Source organism: Anabrus simplex, chromosome 1, assembly GCF_040414725.1.
Source record: "Anabrus simplex isolate iqAnaSimp1 chromosome 1, ASM4041472v1, whole genome shotgun sequence".
NCBI lineage: Eukaryota > Metazoa > Arthropoda > Insecta > Orthoptera > Tettigoniidae > Anabrus > Anabrus simplex.
In genome coordinates, this window is record NC_090265.1 from 1562439076 (window position 1) to 1562462607 (window position 23532).

The window sequence follows — 23532 nt, forward strand, 5'->3', positions numbered from 1 at the left end:
GAGAGAGGAGTGGAGGTGGTATTATAATGGCATCCAAGGATTTTGAACAGTATTGCGCTGAAGAATGTATATCCAATCAGTCATCAATGATCTGCATATAGTTAGGCCTGTCGCCCAGGATATTTTCTAGGTAAGCGTTAGGCATGTGAACTGCCAACACTTGCCTTTTCAACGAAGCGATGGTGCACTATTCTTGCGTCTCTGCCGCCGAAAAGTACGGGTGTGAGTGTAGGTATCTTTCGATGACCATTGATTGCTGGCAACATCCAAGCACAGGGGACTAAGAAAATACAGAGGTCTTGGGAAGCCTTCCTTCAGGAAATAAAAATCCTGCCAGAAGAAAGAATGTAATAATAATTACGTTAACAATACAATGATTTATGAACACGAGATCCAAGAATTTCTGCAGAATCTCAACATCCATAAGAACAGCGGCATAGACACAGAAAATAGTGATATCAATATCCGCGAAGTTAAGAAACTGCGCAGTGAACTTGAGTTTGAGCATAGGTCTTCATTGCCTCAAAAACAGTTGTCCTATACAAGGAATGTCCCTCAGCTAACTTGTGGGTAAATAACGCTGAGGTCTTAACAAGCGGCGAATGGAAAGAAACATTCAAGACGCCAGGAAATGTATGAGCCGTTCCGGACAGACCTTAAGATGGTACCCACTGCAGACACAGTCTGTGAGAAAGAAACCCGTGGTCACGTCTTCGGAGCTTGCCCGCTTGGCGAAACCCTGCGCAGCGCCAGACAGCATCGAGTGCGATCGCTAATTGCAGAAGCCCTGCGCAATAACTGTTCTGTGTATGAACTAGTCCACGGTATCTTCGAAAAGGGCCGAGACAGCAGCATGGAATGGACCCTACAGCAAGGATCGAGGCCCACGCAGAACAACCGGCTGAAGCTTACAAGACGTGTAGCATCTACAACGCTACAATTCCCCACTTTAAAGGAAAATATCAGCTGTCAGATACCTCGGAATTGGCCTCATGGTAGGGTTCAGAGAAACCATCGCCCAACATTTTGTCCAGTTCTGCCTAATAAAGGGCGTTGCAATCAGCACCCTGAAAGAGTTCCATAACCATCCTCAGGAATCATTTGTATGGATTGGCACAAATATTCGTGAATGATTTATCACTTAAATCATTTTGATATATATTTTGATGACGATGCTTGTTGTTTAAAGGGGCCTAACATCTAGGTCATCGGCCCATAATGGCACGAAATCTAAGGACAATTAAAAATCCAGAATCCTCCACTGACCAGCATTCAAAACGTGACGAAGAATGGATGGATATGAAGTCAGTGGATCTGACCCGCAGTGCCCTACTTTCCCAGAAACTAGCGTTAAACAATAGTACTACTGACAAGAGACTGCTTCTAAAGCACAATACTGAATCGATGATGCTTGTAGTCTAAACGGGTCCAAAATTCAGGTCATCGGCCCCTCATAATGGTACTTATCGCTAGGAAAGTAGAACCATGGCATTTATCATGTTGCGGTACCAATCACAAGTAGCGTAGACTCGCGGTATTCCACACTACTCACAGGTAATGTAATGCGCACATGTAACACAGACCTATGCTATTTCGCACATTGTGTCGCTATTTACAGGCAACACAAACCTATGGTGTTCTTCACATAAGTGGGCTAACCACGCGGACTCGCAGTATCCCGTGGTGTTCCTCACATAGTGGGTACTGATCATAGGCAAGGCAGAACCATGATGTCGCTCACCCATGGTGTCGCTCATATAGTAGTACGAATCACAGGTACTGTAAAATACATCCTGAGCACACACTGTCGGCTACTAATCATAAACCTATTGTGTAACCAATATAGTGGTACTAGGCGCAAGTAAGTGACCCATGGTGTTCCCTGCGTGATGGTATTAATTACAAGTAGTATCATGGTTCTAATTTGAGCATCCCTTGGTCGTCCCTTTTAGTCGCCTCTTACGACAGGCAGGGGATACCATGGGTGTATTCTTCGTCTGCGTCCCCTACCCACAGGGGGTAGTGTGTTTGGTCCGCGAGAGGTATTTTATTTCCCTCAAGTCCGCCGGCAAGCCGGTTAGGAACCCTCTATCCGCCACCTGGGACGCGCCACGTGGGAGTATCACCTCCCCCCTTGCTACGCCAGCGTAGTAGGTTCGTGGATATATTAATAAGGATTTGTAATAAGGCTGTAGTTTTAAATACTCTTAAAACTGTACTAGAGGATCCGTGCACAGGGCGAGTTGGCCGTGCGGTTAGAGACGCGCAGCTGTGAACTTGCATCCGGGATATAGTGGGTTCGAATCCCACTGTCGGCAGCCCTAAACATGGTTTTTCGTAGTTTCCCATTTTCACACCATCGTCGCCAAGAGTATCTGTGTCAATGCGACGTAAAGCCACTAGCAAAAAGAGAGGACCCGTGCTGCTCCGCAGCATTCGTTATAAACAGGTCAGATAACTCGTGGTAATATTGTTTTGCCTCCCTTTTCAGTGGTTTTATGAACATTTAATAAGAAGCGCGTTATGGAATGCTGCAGTTCGTAGTCAGAATTATGCATTCTGACGTCATGCCGTCTGTTCGGTAAAAGTCTATCCATATACTGTATTCGCTTTTTTATCCTGCAATTCTTGATGCAAAGCTTGGTATTTTGTCGTAGAAGGCAATGTTTTTTTAAATCGCAGTTCTTCTATAACTTATATAACGGATGTCTTGTGAGCGTTTTTTATGCCAGGCAGAGAACTCTTAAGATACATAGCCTTCACGCTTTCTAGTGTAGCTAGGTTACCCTTAGATAGGTGTTTCCGGATAATGTCTAAGGCGTATGTCATTATGGGGTCTGTACAATTTTCTCTCTCGACAGCATCTAAGTTATTAGGAACGCTCTGCCATCTAGAAGCTGGGAGACCACGAACCTGCTACGCAGGCGCAGCAGGGGGAGAGGTGATACCCCCACATGGCGCGTCCCAGGTGGCGGATAGGTGGGTCCTAACCGGCTTGCCGGCGGACTTGAGGGAAATAAAATACCTCTCGCGGACCAAACGCACACCCCCTGTGAGTGGGGGAGGCAGACGAAGCATTCACCCACGGTATCCCCTGCCTGTCGTAAGAGGCGACTAAAAGGGGCGACCAAGGGATGATCCACTTAGAACCATGAAACTACTTGTAATTAGTACCATCACGCAGGGAACACCAAGGGTTGCATTTACTTGCGCGTAGTACCACTCTGTTAAGTACGCAATAGGTTTGTGATTAGTAGCGACAGTTTGTGAATCAGGATGGGGGTCCTACAGTACCTGTAATTCGTACGCCTATATGAGCGACACCATAGTTCTGCCTTACCTATGTTCCGTTCCCACAATGTGAGGAATTCCACGGGATAGTACGGGTCCCTGTGGTTAGTCCATTATGTGAGGAACGCCATGGGTTTGCGTTGCCTTTATAGGTTTGCGTTGCCTGCAAACAGCACCGCAATGTGCGAAACACCATAGGTCTGTGTCTGTGTCACAAATGCGCATTACACTACCTGTGAATAGTACCATAATGTGTGGAATACCGCGAGTCTCCGCTACTTTAGATTAGTACCGCAACATTACACATAGCATGGTTCTACTTTACTCGCGATAAATACCATTATGAGGGGCTGACGACCTGGATTTTGGACCCGTTTCGACTATAGGCATAATCTATTCAGCATCGTGCTATAGCAGCAGTCCCTTGGTCAGTAATACAATTGTTTTGTGCCAACTTCTGTGCATGTGAGGCACTGTGGGTCGGATCCACTGATCATTTTAAATTTTAAATTCATATCCGTCGATCCATTCATTCTTCGTCCTCATGCTTTGAATTCTGGTCAGTGGAGGATTTTGGAATTTTAAGTTGTCATTTCATCTCATTTCGTGCCATTAGGAGCCGATGACCTCGATGTTAGGCCCCTTTAAACAACAAACATCAGTCAATCAATCAATCAATCAATCAGTCGAAGCTGGGAGAGGTTAGAAAATCAAAGAGTATCTAGCAGAAAATAGTATTCTTCCATGATCAGGGGAAGTGTATGCTCTCTGGCTTCACAGGTAGTAATCAAACATGGCCGCATGCATTCACATTATACATTATTAAGGATGAAAATCACCTATATCAGAAATGAAAATGTAGGTCGCTTAGCAACCTGCTAAGTACAGAATGTATTGCGTGTTAGGGTAAGCCATCGCCTGCAATTATTGGAGTGATCATTTAATGATTTGATTTTGGAATTACTCAAAGTTGGCCAAATTTAGAGACCTATCAATGCCTCATGATTTACCGGCAGGTAATTCCGGACAGAATAAAAGAAAAAGGAGGCATATCTGTCCAGTAGAACGGACGGGCGGATTTGCCAAAGCTGTTTTTAGTAAACTCTTTTAATATAAAATTGTATGTACCAGGTTTGTTGTAGTGTTCTGTATACATCAGGGCAGTCTCAGTACTTGGAGGTGCATTCGGAAGATGGTGAGTTCGAACCCCACCGTCGGCAGCTCTGAAGATGATTTTTCGTGGTTTTCCATTTTCACGCCAGGCAAATGCCAGGACTGTACCTTAAGGCCACGGCCGCTACCTTCCCATTCCTAGCCCTTTCGCATTTCTGCGTGAGTGAGACATTAAACCACTAGCAAAAGAAATTGACAAGTAGGTTTGTCTGTCCCTCGATGTATACTCTCTGAAGTAGGTTTCTCTGTCCCTCGATGTATCCTCTCTGGAGATTTGACGAATACGCGGGTATATGCATTCGCCTCATAGGCATGAAACTAACCCTGTCATATTCGAATCAAGTTAAGAACTGTTCTTGCCTATACCATTCACTGCTGTCTAGAAGGGCCAGATCTAGTCTTATACCGGTAATGAACTACCACCAGCACCATCGGCACTCTGATGCAGTCTGTTGTCTTGCGTGATTATTGTGCGAAGGCTTCTTATAAAGTATTTGTTAGAAGCATCCTTCGCATTAGGTTTGCAATCTATCTTTTCGACAAAAGAAAGGGAAACACACCGCTTACGAACTGGGTTTATTTATTTTATATTTTCGTTCATTCAAGAAAAAAAGATAGTCGAGGTTTGCAGGAAGGGTATCCTTGATAAGTGATCTAGAGATGGAAAAAATGGAGTCGGAATCAAATTATTTATTGAACCATGTCTGTTTCTTTAATTGGTGATATTTTTTTTGGCGTTGAACTTCTAAATCGATTGTTCAAGAAATTGGTCAACTTATGTGTATCCGGGATATACCGGTAGCTTTGCTCCGTGAAGAATATTTATATAAAAAATAGAGAACGCAGGCAGTTTGAATTTCCAGTCTTCCCTTTTCGCGCTGGACAATATTGCTTTATACGCTGATGGTAAGGCCAAGTACAAAAATACACAGATGAGCAATTGAATTAGAGATGCCTGGCTAGTAGCGTGTAACACCCTGTTTCGCCCTGCTGATCGTGGCAGTGCGTTGTGGCAAGGACTCGACAAAACACCAGAAGCTTTGGGAAGCCAGACTGATCCAGGACTGCTACACAGCCTCCCATAATGCATGGATATAAGTCGGAGCAGAGTCCAGGGAACGTAAAATCTTCTCAACATCCCAGATGTGTTCAATAGGACAGAGGTCGGATGGCGTTTGGGACCAGGCAAGTATGTCCGTGGAGTGCTCTTCGAACCAGTCGGCTGCAATTCGGGAGCGATGGACCCGATTGTTTTGGTACAGGTCCCTGCAGGGTGCTGCTGCTGACCAAATGGGTGGACATGTTCTGACGGCTGGTTCCTGTATCGTTCAGCGGGGAGGGACGTGAGCAGATGTACTACGGGTATCATTTCATCTCATATGAACAGTCCCCATACGAGGATACCACTAACATCGACATGCACTGTACCCTACTGGGAAGAGTGATTCACTGCCTCGTGTGCTTGACGATTCACTTGTGCCCTGCATTCCGCACGTACAAACTTATACGTCTAGACGACCTTTTTCCATGTTTCGACCGTCCAATGGCCGTGTTCCGTTACCCATGTCAGTCGTACCTTGTGACGAACGATGAGCACAGGTATCTCAGAGGTGCATTGGTTTCTGTACCTCATTGCGAGGAAGTGGGGTCTGGATGGTGTGGTTGCCCACACTTACTTACCTGGCATTGAATCTGAGAGTGGTCGGCTGCACTGTAGCCGGTCTATCCGCTCTTACCGTACCTTCGCATACCTTAACCCTGGCGGCAGTGGTTTTGCCTGAATCCACGTACTCAGGGCCCACTCTTGACACAGTGGTCTGTGAAAAGCCTAGTGATTGTCCTATTTAGAGTTAGAAAGGCCCGTTCCTACGTCTGTTACAGAAAATATGACTGATCGGGTGGGTTGAGAGCTTGTCTTACCCATCCTGTGCTGTACTGTTACCTCACACGATTAGTGCGAGGTCCGACGACATAGCAACAGATGCCTCGCCGGACTGACTACGGCGCCATTTTGTAAAAACGGTAGCTATATAATTCAGTTGCTCGCCAGTGTATAACAGAGAATATGAAGTGATAATTTAACTGGTTAGCGTGGGTGTGATAGTGACAAACGCCCTTGGATCTCACCGAACCGACCGTGGTTCGAATGCGGTCAATACCTCTGGAATTTTTAAAATGAACAGTCACTTCCTTATGCGGAGTATGGTCATCTAAATCTTGCTTGTTAACAGGTAAGCTGTGATCCTGTGGAGTCATTCATCGGATTGCAGACTTGAAACGGTGCAATTTGGGTAGCTTACGTACCAGTTTCGACGTTCCGAATGCACTGCCTTTTAGCAGTGGAAATGGAACTCTTCTGAAAGGTTTCAAAGGAGAGTTGTTTTTATCGGGTAAACGCAGAATGCGCCACCAGAGGTATTCTACATTGACATCTCCCGATTGCAAGCTCACAGCTGCGTGCTCCTAAGCGCACGGCCAACTCTCTTGGTATCAAACAATTGACATGTATGCCAAGATTTTTGCCAATCCTTGAAAAATCAACTGGAATCGAAACGGGGCATTTTACTACATATCCAGCTAGTTACTTAGAACTGGGTCAGGATGTCGTGGTCCGGGAAGCGAGCTGGGCTAGCAGGAGGGGGGGGGGGGGAGAGAGAGAGAGGGAGGGGGGGGGGTACACCCGAGTGATAAAGGAGTGACACCAAACTCTGTAATCTACGGTGAAGTTATCAGCTAGACAGCTTGTCAGGGACTGAACAGACACCCGTCAGGGCGATCGTGACTGACGAGTCCATTCCGCCGACCAAAATTAAGCCTTTGCGCAAGTGCCACGACTTCTCGGCTAAGCTCTATTCAGTCGCTTAGAACATCCAATCCCATTTTTTCATTGTTCATCAAGCAGCCTTCAAATCATCTCAAAACTCGAAATCCTCGTTTTTTTTCCGTTCTGTATGAACTATCGACTTGCCGAGAAACATTTACTTATTCTTCTCATTGTAATTTGCCATTCCTACAATTTGATTTTTAAGTTCTTGCTTGCGTCACGGAGATCCTTCCAGGCTGTAACCACTGTTGGGTTTTAATTAAAATAATTTAACTTCCTTATGAGTGAATTCGTCTCGTTAACATGGACGATCTTACGGCACTTTGAAACTCATAAGTTGGTGATATGTTGTTGGACTACTATTCTGTACTTCAAGTTCAAATAGAGATTAGTTCTCGACAGTATTCTTGATTTTATGTCCGGTTTGTTTTTACAGGTGCTCAAATACACCGGCACGTGAAACAAGTCCTACGGGACAACTTTCTAGCTGCTTGGCGTCTCAGAAACCCGCAGAAGTACTTAGTGGGACGTAAAATAATAATAATAATAATAATAATAATTTATTATTATTATTATTATTATTATTATTATTATTTGCCCTCTCCATCGTAGTTGTAGCTTGGATAACGATCCAACGATCACGTGCTAGTAGCTCGAAGTTTTAGAGTTGGGGAAATGCACGATGGACAATCACGAGAGCCTTGACATTGTTAGAACTGGGGTGGGGGGGGGGGGTAGGGGGTGTCCTTTAGTCGTTATTACCTCGTTTTAATCCGAATCCCTCCTCTTCCACGAATAAAATGAATTTCTTTTTTTCCGCGTTGTATGAATCGATAGGGAGGTGGTGATCGATGCGTTGACTTTTTTCGTCCAAGGGGATGTTCAATAAATTTCCAACTTCTTAGTAATCATTGAAGAAAAGTCTAGTTTAACAATTCATAGGGAATCTGCCACCTGCGCGACTGCCGTCTAAATACAGATCAGTTGATTTTAAGTACTTCAATCAATCAATCAATCAATCAATCAATCACTAGTGATCTGCATTTAGGGCAGTCGCCCAGGTGGCAGATTCCCTATCTGTTGTTTTCCTAGCATTTTCTTGAATGGTTTTATTTATTTATTTATTTATTTATTTATTTATTTATTTATTTATTTATTTATTTATTTATTTATTTATTTATTTATTTTATTTATTTGTTATCTTCCTGTTTAAACTCCGTAATGGTGACCGCGATCTGACGAAGCAGTCTAGTCCAGTCCAAATATTCGAAGCTGATAACCATGTAGCTCGGTTTCTTCAACATTGACATTCTCTATAAAAAGTACACTTATGTTCATAAAAACTATCGAAAGACTAGAGATAGGATGTTCATATTCACAGGACATGTGTATTAGTATGTTCTGGAGAATCGATTAGCATGTCGGCCTTCAGGTTCAAGGTCCACATCGATATCTCGGCGCACCACCACCGACTGGTAAAATGTGCCTGCGGCTCTCGTTGTCACTATAAACCGTAGATAATGGATCAGTGTGCCTTGAAGACTTGCAGGATGCCTCGCAGACGTATGCGAGAACCGTACTCTCAAATGAGAGAGTTTGAAAGAGGGCGCATTATTGGCATGAGAGAACGTGATGCATCCGTCTGGGAAATTGCTACTCTTGTGGGACGAAGTGTGTCGGCAGTGCAACGGGTGTTTACAGAATGGTTCACAGAAGGCCGTAGAACACGACGAGATGGGCCTGGTAGCACCACCCAGACTAGAGATGGGAGTTACATATGTAACATGATACTGTATCCTAATCCATAACAGTAAACCGTTCCAGAAATATTATGTTCATCCGAAGACCCTAACAAAAGTAACCGTCTCAGCGAAACCATGGGAACGGTAGAGAGTTTCTGATTGGCTAACGGGCATTAGGAAGCATAGCAGCTCGCTTTAGCGTGTACTCCTGCGCAGGTGCGAGCGATACTTTTGTAACAGGTTAGTGGCAGTACCGATATTCCTATCCTGTTACTTGCTGGTCGGTTACAGATAGTATTTAGTTATTCGAAGTGCTTTGTATTTGGCTTACTGGTGGTAATACATACAGTAGCATCGTAGTTCCTCGGCACAGTTACATGTGGTCTTCCCACCTTGCATCTCGAGTTTCACTCCGTGTTATACGATTTAGGTGGGGAAAAAACTCAATTACTGGAAAATGGTATCTTAGAAACGCGTTGAAATAAGGTACCCAATAATAATAATAATAATAATAATAATAATAATAATAATAATAATAATAATTTTTAAGAATTTAAAATTCTACCGGTTCATATCGTTCTGATAGTGTACATGGTACTCAGTATCAGGCCCTGAAAAGCTATCGCAAGTCCCATCACGCGTATCTGTGCGTCCTGAAATTTCATCATTGTCTGCAACCGGTGAGGCAGTGCAGCAAAAGCTATCATTCTTTTTACCAGTACAAAAGAGGAGTGATATACAGAAAAAAAAAAAAAAAAAAAAAGAAACGCTGGAAAAGTCACCTACACTGTTAACAACATATCCACAACCTTCTATAAATTACAAATGCCGATTTTGGAGCCTTTTATGCTGGATTTACAGAGCGAGTTGGCTACATTGTTTGTGTTATGTAGCTGTTAGCTTGTATTCGGGAGATGGTGGATTCGAACCCCACTGCCGGCAGTCCTGAAGATAGTTTCCGGTGGTGTGCCATTTTCACATCAAACAAATGCTGAGACTGTTCCTCAGTTAACTCTTTCCGGTCTAACTGCGAGCTAGCGGCCGAAATTACGCTCAGGCCGCGCTGCGGGCATAGCCCGTAGTAAGGTTTGACAATTCACTAAAAATCGAGAACGAGCTATGTACGCATTCTGGTGGTTACATCGTGGTTCTTCATGTATTAGTTAAGAGATTATTTAAGCAGATGGCAGTATTATATGTCTAAGTCAGAGAATTTACGATATTTTCGACCAACATGCATCAATAGATGTTGTCACTCAGTGAGCTCTCAGACATGGCTTCTCGCGGCAAACATGTGCTTGACGAAAGTGATATTGTATTTTCGATATTTTATGATATATAAGTTTATGCGCAACGTTTGTTAGGGATATTAAGGCCCAGACTGGAATGGGCTAAGGTCAGGGTTGCTTCCGACCTAGTCCTGTCCTATACTATCCCATCGCTACCGTAAGATCAGTCTGTGTCGGTGCAGCGTAAACAAACAAGTAACAAAAAGTTACTGGATAAAACTCTGCTTACGTCTTACCTGGTAGGGCTAATTTCTCATGACCCATTCCGGCGGCATCTGAAGTGTATATGGCACTCGTTCACCAACATATTTCATAAAGTCTGGTCCTAATGTCTGTTTAACTACAGATCCTTGTACATCTACGAATGTCCATAGCAGCTACGGCGCTTTTTGTACATGAAGGTTTCGAAGTATTGGAAGTACTTACTAAGGCGTGGTTAGGGGCTACAAGAGACAGCAGGTGTAAGGAATGTTCCTTCCAAAAGTTGACCTGAAACTTGTATTATGTTACTTTTAAATTCTAATACTCCAACCTAATACTACAGTGTAGCGGATACACAGGAACATGATACTGCAAAGTAACAATTTGTCACATCCCTAACCCAGACCACCCCCCGAGAAGATCGAAATCTCATCCGAATGACATTGCAGGACAGATCTGCGTCGTCCTCGGCTCTGGTGCAACAGCGGAACAGTGCAACGCATCGTACACTATCAGGAGTGACAGTCCATCGCCGTTTATTACGGTCTGGGTTACCGACGCGTTGTCCACTTCTCCGCTTACATTTGACTAATGTGCATAAACAAGCTAAAATGCAATGGTATTTGGAACGACGTTACTGGGACAGGAATGGCAGCAGATAGTGTTTTCGGACGAATCCAGATTCTGTTTGTTTGAAAATGATGGCCGCATTTTGGTTCGCCACAGAAAGGGGGAAAGGCATCACATTAACTGCATTCACACAAGACATACAGCGGCAACTCAAGGCCTTATGGTGTGGGATGCTATTAAAATAACCAAAAATCACAGTTGGTGCGTGTCCAGAGCACTGTTACCAATTTGACCTATGTGAAAAACATCCTGCGACCACATGTTGCTGCACGAACACGTGCCTTCTTGTTGTCACAGGATGTCAGACTGTTGCCCTGGCCCACCCGATCACCGGACTTGTCGCCAGTCGAAAATGTGTGCGATATCGTGAAAGGACGGGTGCGGCGCTGTGACCCAGTGCCAACCACCAAAGATGAAGTGTGGAACCAGATAAATGCAGCATGCATGGCTATACCCCAGGACGCCATTCGCGCCTTATACGCGTTTATGCCATCACGCATGGAATAAGTTATCGGTGCCCATGGAGGACCCGGTGCCTACTAGGCAACAGGACACACGCTGAACCTAGGTGACTGAAATACTAATTGTTTCTGCTGAACATACAATGAACATGTCGTGTGAATATGAACTTCCTATCTCTGTCTTTCAAGGTGTTCTGTTTTTTAAATGAACATGGGTGTATTTTTATTTGCGAAAGTTTTGAGTAGGTATATTTAGTTCTCAGAGCTTTGCGAGTTCAGTATGGCTCCCGTTTATGGAATAAAGAAGACTCGTGGTGTGGAGGAACTTATCTTCGATTTATGGCCCTGATAGCGCTATCAAGAGTTCTCACTGATATTAAGCCTTAGTTGTCAGTAGATTTCGAATATATTTCGCATTGTTGTGAACTCATTTCTGAACACAGTTGTGCCGTAAGCCATTGGCGAGTCCGGCCCCGCGGTGTAGGGGGCAACGCGTCCGCCGGGTTCGATTCCCGGCCGGGTAAGGGGTTTTTAATTGTAAATGATTAATATCCATAGCCTGGGGACTGGGTGTGTGTGTCGTTCTTAACGTTCCTTTCGTCACATTCAACACTTTACACTTCCGCAATTACACTTACACGCAGCTTCCTATCATATGGTGAAAAGATCTGAAGAGGTCAACGTCTCGAACAAATATCGTAAATAAAAATAAAAATAAAAAAAAAGCCATTGGCGAGAGCGGTCATAAATTACACTCCGTAGTCTCCATCATGTAGTCGGGTGGGTCTCCAGCAAGAGCCTCCTCAGTTCTTCTTTCCCTTCTCTCCTCGAGTCACATCTGCTACCAGTCTCTTTTGTTGCTCTGCTAAACATGTTCTCTTCTCAAAGCTTTCAATTGATTTCTGGAAAGCCGGAGCGCCGCCTTCCTGTGCAATATCTTGTCATCTTTTACATTCCCTAGCGAACCAGTCAGATTCCATTAACGAATAGTGCACTAGGATTGTAAAACCTGCCGGAAAACTCCTTGGCATTTGTGAATATTGTGGACACCGGTACGTAAATTATAATAATGATTGACAGAAATCTGGCATGAGGCCTAGACTTGTGCTAAAACTAACTACCAGAGATGTGTTTTTTTTTTTTTTTAAATGGCAGTTTTGCCTGTACAATTACCGCGAAATTCATAACCATAAAACGGCTATGTAGGCAGAATTATTTGAGTGTTTTTTTTCTTCCTAGCATTGAACAGACTCTTTGGCGTTATTCGATAGGAATAGGCTCTATGTGCCGGCACCGGCATTAATTTCATTAACTCCTCCGATGAGGTTTACGTCAGGAAGGGCATCTGGTTGTAAAAACTTGCTGCGAAGATTCATCTTGCTTCATACCCGATTCCGTACAAAACTGGGGCAAAGGTTTGGTCAAACAGTTATGAAAATTTCGTTGTATTACGCCTGTTCTCTGTAGTAGTATATCTTCGAATAGAAATTCATATCGTAGTAATACCGTAATTGCAATGAATGGACATACGAATGTAAGTATGTGAGAGCTATTAAGGGTACAAAAACTGTGCAGGTTATTGTACAAAAGAATCAGCGTCAAGTGTTTGATAAATTATCTCGGTGTATGGTTTTTCATGATAGTCTTGTTCTTTAATATGTTGCACTTGCGCACCTATCCTGTCTGACCTCCCTTGGTCAACTTTTGTTCTTTTCCGACACTGACGGTATTAGGTTGCGAACCCTAAAGAGTCTCATTTGCACCCCCTTTCGTGGCCCTCGTCCTTCTTAGGATGATATCTTCATTTTTCGAAATGTCGAATCCCTTCCTTTTTTCCCCTCGGATTAGTGTTATGTGGAGGATGGTTACCTAGTTATTCTTCCCTTAAAACAATAATCACTACCACCAACATTATTGATGAAGTACTGACTGTCTAAATAAATAAATAAATAAATAAATAAATGGATGGATGGTTGAGTGGATGAATGAATTGACTGGATTTGAAGTCCTCTCTCCCATTCACGGATAACCATCAACTGGGGAGAGAGTTTCATGAATTATGTTCTTGTTCATTTCACCTGCATTACTTTAATTATTAAATTGAAGAAGAAAAAACATGACAATACAAAAATTTATATATTTTATTTAACCTACTAGTAATTATATTCATTGCTCTAGGACAAGCATGTACTTTTATCCTTCTTATCCTTATCCTTCATTATTTTCGTTAATGCTTATTTTTTTTCTTATTTCCTATTGCCACATACTTTTTAGACTTTAATAGGATTAAACCAAAGTTCCTTACGAAAATTAATAGCTTATTCTTCTATTAATCATATTGGTTGAATAGTTGCCGCCATAGTAGTAGGAGAGAACCTGTGAGAGTTATATTTCACTATTTATTCATTCCTCACCTTATCTATCATTTTAATATTTAATGTACATCGCATTTACCATATTAATCAAAACTTCCTAACAGTGTTTGCAGCATGGTTTGAAGTTAACCAAAATTCATCGCGTGGAAAGATTCCTCAGGCTAATGCTCGTATTGGGACAGTGCATCAGAAAGCTGGCACAGATAGAATACTAGTGGCAAACTAAATTATTGATAATGCAGAGCTGATAAATCAAAAGGCTTAAATGAATATGAAAGACGAGAAGACCCTATAGATCTTTTTATGGGATTATACATATTTTGTTTAGTGGTATTGTTAATATGTATTTTACCATATTTTATTGGGGTGACACAAAGATAAATGTAACTCTTTGTAATTAAAACATTGATTTATGAATATTTGATCCATTAATAACGATTATAAGATAGTTACCTTAGGGATAACAGCGTAATTTTTTTTTTTAGAGTTCATATCGACAAGAAAGGTTGCGACCTCGATGTTGGATTAAGAAATATGATTAGGTGTAGAAGTTTAGTTAATAAGTCTGTTCGACTTTTAAATCCTTACATGATTGAGTTCAGACTGGCGTAAGCCAGGTCTGTTTCTATCTTTATAGAAAATGAATATTTTAGTATGAAAGGACCAAATATTCAAAATAATTTTTAATATGACTGATAAATACGAATACTACTTTGGCAGAGAAGTGCATTGAATTTAGAATTCAAAAATGTAAGAGTATTACAGGTAGTATTTTTAAGAGATTTTAATAAGAATGTTGGGGGCTGTTATGTTGATTATAACAATATTGCTATTCTTTCTGGTGTAATCCAATCTTTATTTAATAGTTCTGCAATTGTATATAATTCTCTCTCTTCTTGTTTTTGTTTTGTATTCAGTTCTCAGATATTTAACTCTCAGTGAGTCAGTTCCCCCACATATTAATAGATGTGCCTCTTCCATTTTTTCTCCACAGAATAAACACCGATTTTCATTATTTCTTTCTATCTGACTCTTATTTTTATATATCCCCATCAGCCACCACACCATGCCTCTTACTTCTCTGGTTGGAAGCCTTTCTCTCCTTATTGACATATTTTGTATTATTTTACAAAATTCCAGCAATGTTCTTTCAGTTCCGCATTGTGCCGTAATCATTTGTTTATTAGTATCCTTCACTCTGAACGTTACTTTCTTATTGAATTCCCTATCTTCATTCTGAATCTCTTTACCCCATTAACCTTCCGTTCCTATTCTGTCGAGCATCCTTTTCACTTTTGTTAGCCAGTAATCATCCTTTTAGTGTTCCATCTGTTGTTGGTATGTCAAATTCAGTATTTTTCTCCCTTCTCCCCTTCTTAAACCAACATTTTTATTACTTTCCTAGCTACTGTATATCTGCTTTGATGCTTATATCTTCTCATAGTCTTATAACTCTGCTATTGGCTGTGCATTCTGGAAGATCCATAATTATTTTACAGAATTTGTTACATCTAATTCTTTTCTCTCTACTTCAGTGCTCCATATTTCTGCCCCATACAATGCTCTTGATATCACCTGTGCATTAAAAATATTTTTATGTAACTTACATTCAGTATTAGGTATCTTCCTGTCTCTCAACACTTTGTGACCCCACTGTTGGCAGCCCTGAAGATGGTTTTCCGTGCTTTCCCATTTTCACACCAAACAAATGCTGGGGTCACGGCCCTTCCTACTCCTAGCCCTTTCCTATCCCATCGTCGCCATAAGACCTATCTGTGTCGGTGCTATGTAAAGCAACCTGAAAAAAAAATGAAAAAAAATAGGAAAACCTACTTGTGCTGGATAAAGTGGCCAATTCTTTCATTTTAGTACGTCTTATTTGCTCATTCCACATTGCATTCAATAATGCCGTCATAATTCCTAAGTAATTTATTTACAACTTCTAGTTCTGCACCCTCTAACCTCCATTCCTTTCATTTTTCTTAATTTATTTCCTTCTTTACGTCATTACTTTTGTTTTATTAATATTTATTTTCAAATTCCGTATTCTGCAATACTCAAACCATTTTTATTGAGACTCTTTTTCATACCGCCTGGTGTTAGAGAGAGCAGAAGGATGTCATCCGCGAAAACTAGGCCAGGAATTTTATTATTCATACATGGGCATGTCCTATCCTCCTCCCCTTGATTATCCAGTACATCATTAATGAAAAGTAGGGACAATATTGGTGATAATTTACATCCCTCCTGAAAGTCCAGTATTTGAGTGTCTCTCTCCTACTGTTCCTTTACTCTAATAGTGTATATTGCCACTGTGTATAGTATAGTTCTTCTGTTGACTTAATCATTTTATTCGACAAGTTTATTCTGGCCATCTTAGCAATGAATTTGTTACTTCTTACATCTAATTTTTTTTTTCTCTCTCTACTTCAATGCCCCATATTTCTGCCCCATACAATGCTTTTTAGAGGTCTATCGCTGCGATATTTAGTCTACCACCTTTCCTCTGTAAGTATTTATCTATTCTTGTTTTAATTACAGATATATTATTTGTAGTTCTCATTCTTTTCCTAAATCCTGACTGGTACACTGAGAGTATAGAATAATCTTCCATCCATTTCATAATTCTTTTTGCCAGAATCCTGGTACTGTATAAATGTTACCAAGTGTATCCAACAAGGTAATACCCATATTGTTCTGTATTGGATCTTGGGATTTTTCTACCATCAAAACTGATGTTAAATATTTTAGTTATTATTTCTAGCATCTGACTGTTTTTACCTATTTCTTTCTGGAATTCATTAGTAATTCCATTAACAGCACTTGATTTACCCTCCTTTCCTTTTTTTTTTACTTTCAAAGTGTCTGCTACTTCGCCTGTTATTGGATCGTCTAATATAGGTAGTGTACCCCACATGTCTAAGTATACCAGTCTGAATTTTGTTAATTTTCCATGTATCTTTTCCCCTAATATTTCTTTAAAATATACTAACCATTGCTTATGCTTGCTTGATTATTACTTTTATATTTTTTACAGATTATGTTAATTTTATAATACTAATGATGATGATGAAAGCATTTTCTCTGCACCATCGACATCAATATACTTCTCAAATCTGGCAAATTGAATCAATTAACAGACATGTTGGACAGACTAAATATCCAAATTTTAGCTCTTCAAGAAACCAGATATATGGATGAAAATCTCTTCGAGTCAGGCAACTACAGAATATACAAAGGTAAACCAGCATTTCCAGTCCAGTTATGAGTTTCACATTCCCTCTGAAAAAAAATTCAGTGCTGGCAATCAAATCAGGAAACAAAGCCTATTCACTAATCAATACTCATGCACCTACAAATAATTACAACCAAAAAGACCCAGAAAAGGTGGAAGCATTCTGGAAACTTCTAGAAGAAATAGTAGCCCAAATTCCTAAACATCATGTCAACATTTTGATAGGAGATTTCAATGCAAAAATAGGCAAAGAAAAGAAGTTCAAAGCCACTGTAGGACTCTACCCTGCCCATAAAGGAACCAATAAAAATGGAGAAAGATTAATCAACTTCTGTGAGACCTGAAAATTTCAACTCATTTTCTATAACGCTCGCAGAAGAAAACAACCTGGAGGTCTCCGAACATCCATTTAGGAGAATTTCAGATAGACCAAAGAGATCATGAATGTAAAAGTCAAGAAGGGTGTCATCGATGATCACCACCTATCTCTTATCAGTGAAGTTTCAACCTAACAGGCCCAGTCACCTACAAAATTCTTTCAAAACTCCTACTCAAGAGACTTGAAATGCAAACAAATCATTTGATTGGAGAATATCAGGCAGGGTTCAGAAAAGGCAGTTTGTGCGCAGAACAGATTCTTAACTTCAGGACCATACTACAAATTTGTAAAAGCAGGCAAACGGTGATTACTTTTGTGGACTTCAAAAAGGAATTCAAATTAGACAGGAAAACAAAAGAAATAATTATGGAAACACTAACAGGCACCGCTTCCAAGGTTAAATTCTTAGGGGAATTGTTTGAACCATTTGATGTTAAAACAGGATTCTGACAAGGGGATGTGTTGTCCCATTTATTGTTTAATCTTGTTTTGGACAAAGTGATTAGGACTTGGGGAAAAAGAAGTTAAAGGAATAACCCTTGGCAGATTACGTGGAAACAAAATTAATTTGCAGTGTTTGGCCTTCGCTGATGACTTAGCAGTGTTGTCCATTAACAGACAGGATGTGATTGCATCCATTGAAAAACTCCATGAAATTGCATCCAGACCAGAACTCCAGATCTCATATCAGAAAACTCACTACATGGAAGGATCTCTTCGGTACCTAGATGAACAACCAGTCAAAACCCAATATGGCAAAATATCCCAAGTGTCTACATTCAAATACCTGGGAGAAGTCATACAAGTCTCAGGATTGAAGGGTCTCTAAACTGCAAAGAGCATACAGACTCGCTTGGGACAGAAATAATAACAAATCTATATCCCGAAATGCATAATTAAGACATGACACTGTAATCAAGCCTGAAGCACTATATGCATCAGAAACACCGATCATTGGGGGCAGATCATTGTTTAATGATGTAGAAAACCAAGAAAGAAAAACTGTAAAGAAAATTTTTGGACCAGTCTGTACAGGAGGAATTTGGATGATAAGGATATCTCATGACCTGTACTAACACTAAGAGAAAAAAGACACATTTAGGAAAAGATGTTTGAAATTTTATGGACATATTCCTCAGAATGAGTAATCGGAGATTGACCAAAAGGATTCTGAATTTTGTCAATGAAAGAAATGAAAAAACCAATTGGCTGCTCAGAGTTGTTGTTATTGTTGTTGTTGTTATTATTATTATTATTATTATTATTATTATTATTATTATTATTATTATTATTATTAACAAATACATTGCAATTGGGAAATATTTTGGTGGCAATGGTTACTTAAGTAGTGTGATAATAAGGTAAAGTTGAAACATAATTACCCAACAACAATAACAACAAAAGTACAAGCAATTCCATGGACAGAAAATATTACAAGAAATATTACTAGTTTAACATTCTAAATCCAGAATAATTATATAAAACTTCAGCTTACAGTATTATAGGTTGAGCTTATTACTAGTTTACCACATTACAAGTGATATAAAGTGAAGTTAAAAACATAGGTAATTACACAACAACATGAGTACAACAAATCTGAATCAAGCAGAAAATCACAAATTCAGTATCCGTAATTTACAACTTTTACTTTTCACTTTACACTAGCACTAATGATTTTAAATGACTTGATACCAGAAGGAATGCATCAAGGACCGTTGCAGGTAATTATAAGCTTTACTTTTAGCACCAGAATTAGCTTCCTTGAGATTCCGCATAATAAATGCAACAATCTCCAGGATTTCTTAACTACATTTTCCACTTGCTTTGACCAGTTGACAGACCATCTGTATGATATGTTTATTTATTGTGTCTGGTCTGTATTGAGCACCAATATTGCTCTATTGATATTCCCATGTTCGGTTGATGCACCCGCATATGTACCTCCTCCACTTATCACTTGTTCAACACTCTGCATCCTTTAACCCCACTGCCTAAATTGCAGCTGTTATAGGGACTTGGACAGGGTCTTACAAATTTTAATTGGTACCAAAATCCTGTTATTTTGTCCCATTAAAACTATCACCACTACCATTATCAGGTTTCTGTTTTAATAAATTGCAAATTACCTTTTCTTACGGTAAAGTATATCATTCAGTGGAAAACAAATGGTATGTTTTAATGATTTGTACACAGTATTCTTCTTGACAATAGCCTTGTGTAATGTTGAATTTATATAGGCTGTAGGTTCATAGTTTTGTTGTCTATATAAAGTTTAACAACTCATGTAAACACTTCTCTTTTGTGTGTGTTTTAGGATAGTACTAGGAGTCGGCGTCAAGGTGCTATTATAGAATCGATGCACCATCATGGCAAGGGTGTATATTCAGGAACATTTTCAGGTGAGTTATTAAATGTTTCTTTCTGAAGAACCATATTTTAAAATGTTTATTGCTCAGGAAGTCTTAATTTACTGAAGATATGACACCTCGCTTAATTTTTCATTTGGCAGAAACCTCTCCAGTTGTAGGAAGAATTATGCTATAACTTTTTGTGAAAGAGTTATCTTTCAAGGGTCTCAATCATGCTTGTATTGTTTAATGTAGGTACACTGAATCCAGCCCTGCAGGACCGATTTGGACGACCCAAGCGTGACATCAGTACTATCATCCACATTCTAAATGATCTTCTGTGTGCTACCCCTCAGTACCGGCGTCATGCACGGCAAGGACATACCATCACAGTTGAAGCTTCTAGCAGTAACACACAGAAGCAAAATAGCACCACAAATACTACTGAAAAAACACAGACAAATATGGATTTCATGGGTAAGTTGTGTGCATTTGTTCTTTGTATTGCAGGTGTTAATGACAAGATGTATGGCGCAGTTGTAACAGTTGCATACAATGTATCTAAAAGCTGTCATCCCGCTGTTCTAAATAACGTTTTCTCCTTACATAAAGACAATTGATGAAATTCTGTCACCAGTTTCCAGTTCTCTCCTAGGTCATTATGAATAAAGGATCTATCATTGCCTCTCTCTCCTCCACTCTTTTCCTGTTTCTAATATTTCTTTCCTTCTCCCTTCTATGTACTCTCCTTCGCTGTATCCATGCATGTCTTTTGAGGCCTTCAATTTGACTCTTTCCTTTTGGTTTCTTTCTAAATTCTTTTTAACTTGGTTTTCTCCCATTTGCATCATGTGTCCATACCATTTCAGCTAACTTGTTTCTACCGTCATGTACATTCCGTGTAGTTTTGAAACTAAAATCCACTTTCTATTCACTTCATTTTTGATCTGTCTTTTCTTGTTTTCTGTGTGATTCCTCATACTTAAAAATCTTTTTCAGACAGGATGTTTAGTTTTACTCTGTTTTTTAATATTTTAAAATGTCTTATTTCGTGAACCCAGTAAAACATTGTCGTAAGTCCAGTGTTGACATTTTCACACCAGGCAAATGCTGGAGCTGTACCTTAATTTAGGCCACGGCCACTGCTATCCTAATCTTAGCCATTTAGTGTGTTTTCTTGTTTATTTTTCTCTATTGTGTGTAAAATGGTATTACCATTAATAAAGTATTAAAGTATTATTCCCATCCTTGTGTCACCAAAAACCTTTGACGTGTTAGTGTGATGTTAAACCCCTAGCAAAAAGAAGTTTACTGTGTGTGCGATGTATTACCATATGATAAATTTTCTGAGATACCTCTAAGGCATTGTGTCCCAGCTGCCCAAACTCTCTCATTTTGCTGTTGTCCATGTACCTACTGCTTATGTTAATAATTGTACAAAATAGGTCAAGTGCACTCTGGTAAAAGCCATTTGCTTGCTGTATGTACTCTTTCCTATCTCTTCAGTTATCTTCCATTTCCTGTAATTACACTTTCCAAGTACCGTATTCATAACTTTCCACAACTTCTGCTGGCTTTCCATGTACTTCTATTTTCCCTTTTTCTCATCTTTGACATTTTTCTATTTTTATTCTTGTTCCAAAACTCGTATCACCTAAATCCATACATTAATTTGTTCTTGTACTTCCACTTCTTTCTTCTCGTATCACTATGTCATCTGCGAACAATAATGCCTTTGTTTCTTCTCATATTCTGCTTTATACACTTCTGGATTTCATCTTTGACTGTGGTGAGGAGTATGGGGGACAGTACACTCTTGCAGATGCCTCTGTATTTTTATTTTCTTCAATAATTTTCTACTTGCTACTTTTGCATTTGACATGCCTAAAATCTCTCCTATTTCCACCTAAATATTTTCTGTTATAATCTTAATTTCAAAATATCTTTAATTCTCTTCCCTCTACTTGTAGTACTTAGCCCCTGTTTAGGAAGTGGTTTTTTTTTTTTTAGTGGAAAGAAAGAGATTTTATATGACAAAGCATTCTAATTCTTCAAAGTCCCCAATTTTTCTTCCCTTTTTGGGAGTTCATCTTCATATTAGTCCATAGCCATTTGTTAATATCAGAACCAGATAGTTTTTTCCATCCGGCAGTTCTGCAGAGACTGGAGGTAGAAGTTGGAAGAGACAATATCTAGTGATGGATGCAGTAAGACATGCCAGCCAGCACCTAACAACTCTGTGGGTGACCAAAAACAAGAGAAACCTTCTGTTGGGTTGGTGAAGCTCAGTATTTTCAAACTTTCTGTAGTACATATCCAAATCAATGGTATGTGTATGTTGAGGCTGTATGAAAGAATGCATTTCTCAAATGTTCCGGTCAAGAAGGCAAAAAATAATGGCTGAGAGGATTTGTCTCACTGACGATGCGGCACCTTGTAATCTGCAGGCCTTTGGGTTGAACAACAGTCACTTGGGAGGACAAGGTCCACCAGGTTTGTTGTGCATTAGGTTTATTTTTGAAATGTTATATACATTTGTGTGCTAAGTGTCCTCCTTTTATTGAAGAGCTTTGTTTATCCATATTTACAAGTTAATAAGAGCACACAGCCTCTACGATAACAGCCTAACTTCATGAGAGACAGTCGAATGTCTCCTTGCAAGTGGTTACTGCGTACATGTTTTTGAGTAGGAAGAATACATACAGAATTTTTGAATATACAATATGTCAAGAGAGCCATTAGTCTGTGTCAAGGAACGGTGCCAGGGAATTTATACCGAAGTTATCTCGTATTTTGCTATGTACCAGTTACTTAAATTGTACATTGTCTGCCACAATTTAAAAACACATAAGAAAATAACTTTTCACTTTTGGATGAGATCTTGAATAATCTTATTCTAGAAGAAATAAATTGCAAAATTATAGTTACTTTCTACATTAAAAAAAATTAAGTATCTTCCTATGTCATTTGCAGGCTGCCACAAGGAAAAAGAGTACCATAACCAAAATAATTATATATATATAAAATTTCATGGAAGTTAATTGAAAGCACAGAAGCTTCAAGGCAGCTGTGTATTCTGAAGATTGCTACCGACCCAATGTGACTATCATAATTGAATTGAAAAGGTCGGTATTTAGTCCAAATTTTTTTCAAGAAGTTCATCAGTAGCCTTAAGTACCTATCAAGGGGTCAGTGATGCTTTGTAGTAAGGTTCTGTAGTTTCGTAGGTTCACTCCTTTTTTAAAGTTCAACTTCTTCAGGTTGGTCTTCATTTGACTCGAACGGGACAAAAATATTTTGGAATGCTTAAGACAAAAATCCCACCTATACAGTACTACAAATTGTTTCTTCTATTAAGAATAACAATACAGGGAGATGTTTCATCTCCTATTTAGAGACATCTTCAGACATACAATTGTGGAACAAAGCCATAGTACAAAGATACAAATTTATTTTAAAATCAAGTACAAAAACAATGTTAAAATGTTCTTTCCATGTATACATATCGTGATATGTACACGATTATCATTTAAGTCTTTGGTAATAAATTAGTCATAAAGAGAAACAGTCGAATGTGCCACTGT

At 39.8% G+C, this 23532-nt stretch overlaps 1 protein-coding gene across 2 annotated transcripts in view; it reads left to right on the top strand.

Moving 5' to 3' along the window:
* LOC136880707 (midnolin-A) overlaps positions 1-23532 on the top strand; it is a 235636-nt gene that overhangs the window by 196614 nt on the left and 15490 nt on the right. For both annotated transcript variants that reach the window (XM_067153319.2, XM_067153320.2), the window contains exons 5-6: positions 19915-19999; positions 20204-20425. In XM_067153319.2, coding sequence (XP_067009420.2) covers positions 19915-19999; positions 20204-20425 — 307 coding nt within the window. The remainder of the gene's footprint in view (positions 1-19914; positions 20000-20203; positions 20426-23532) is intronic.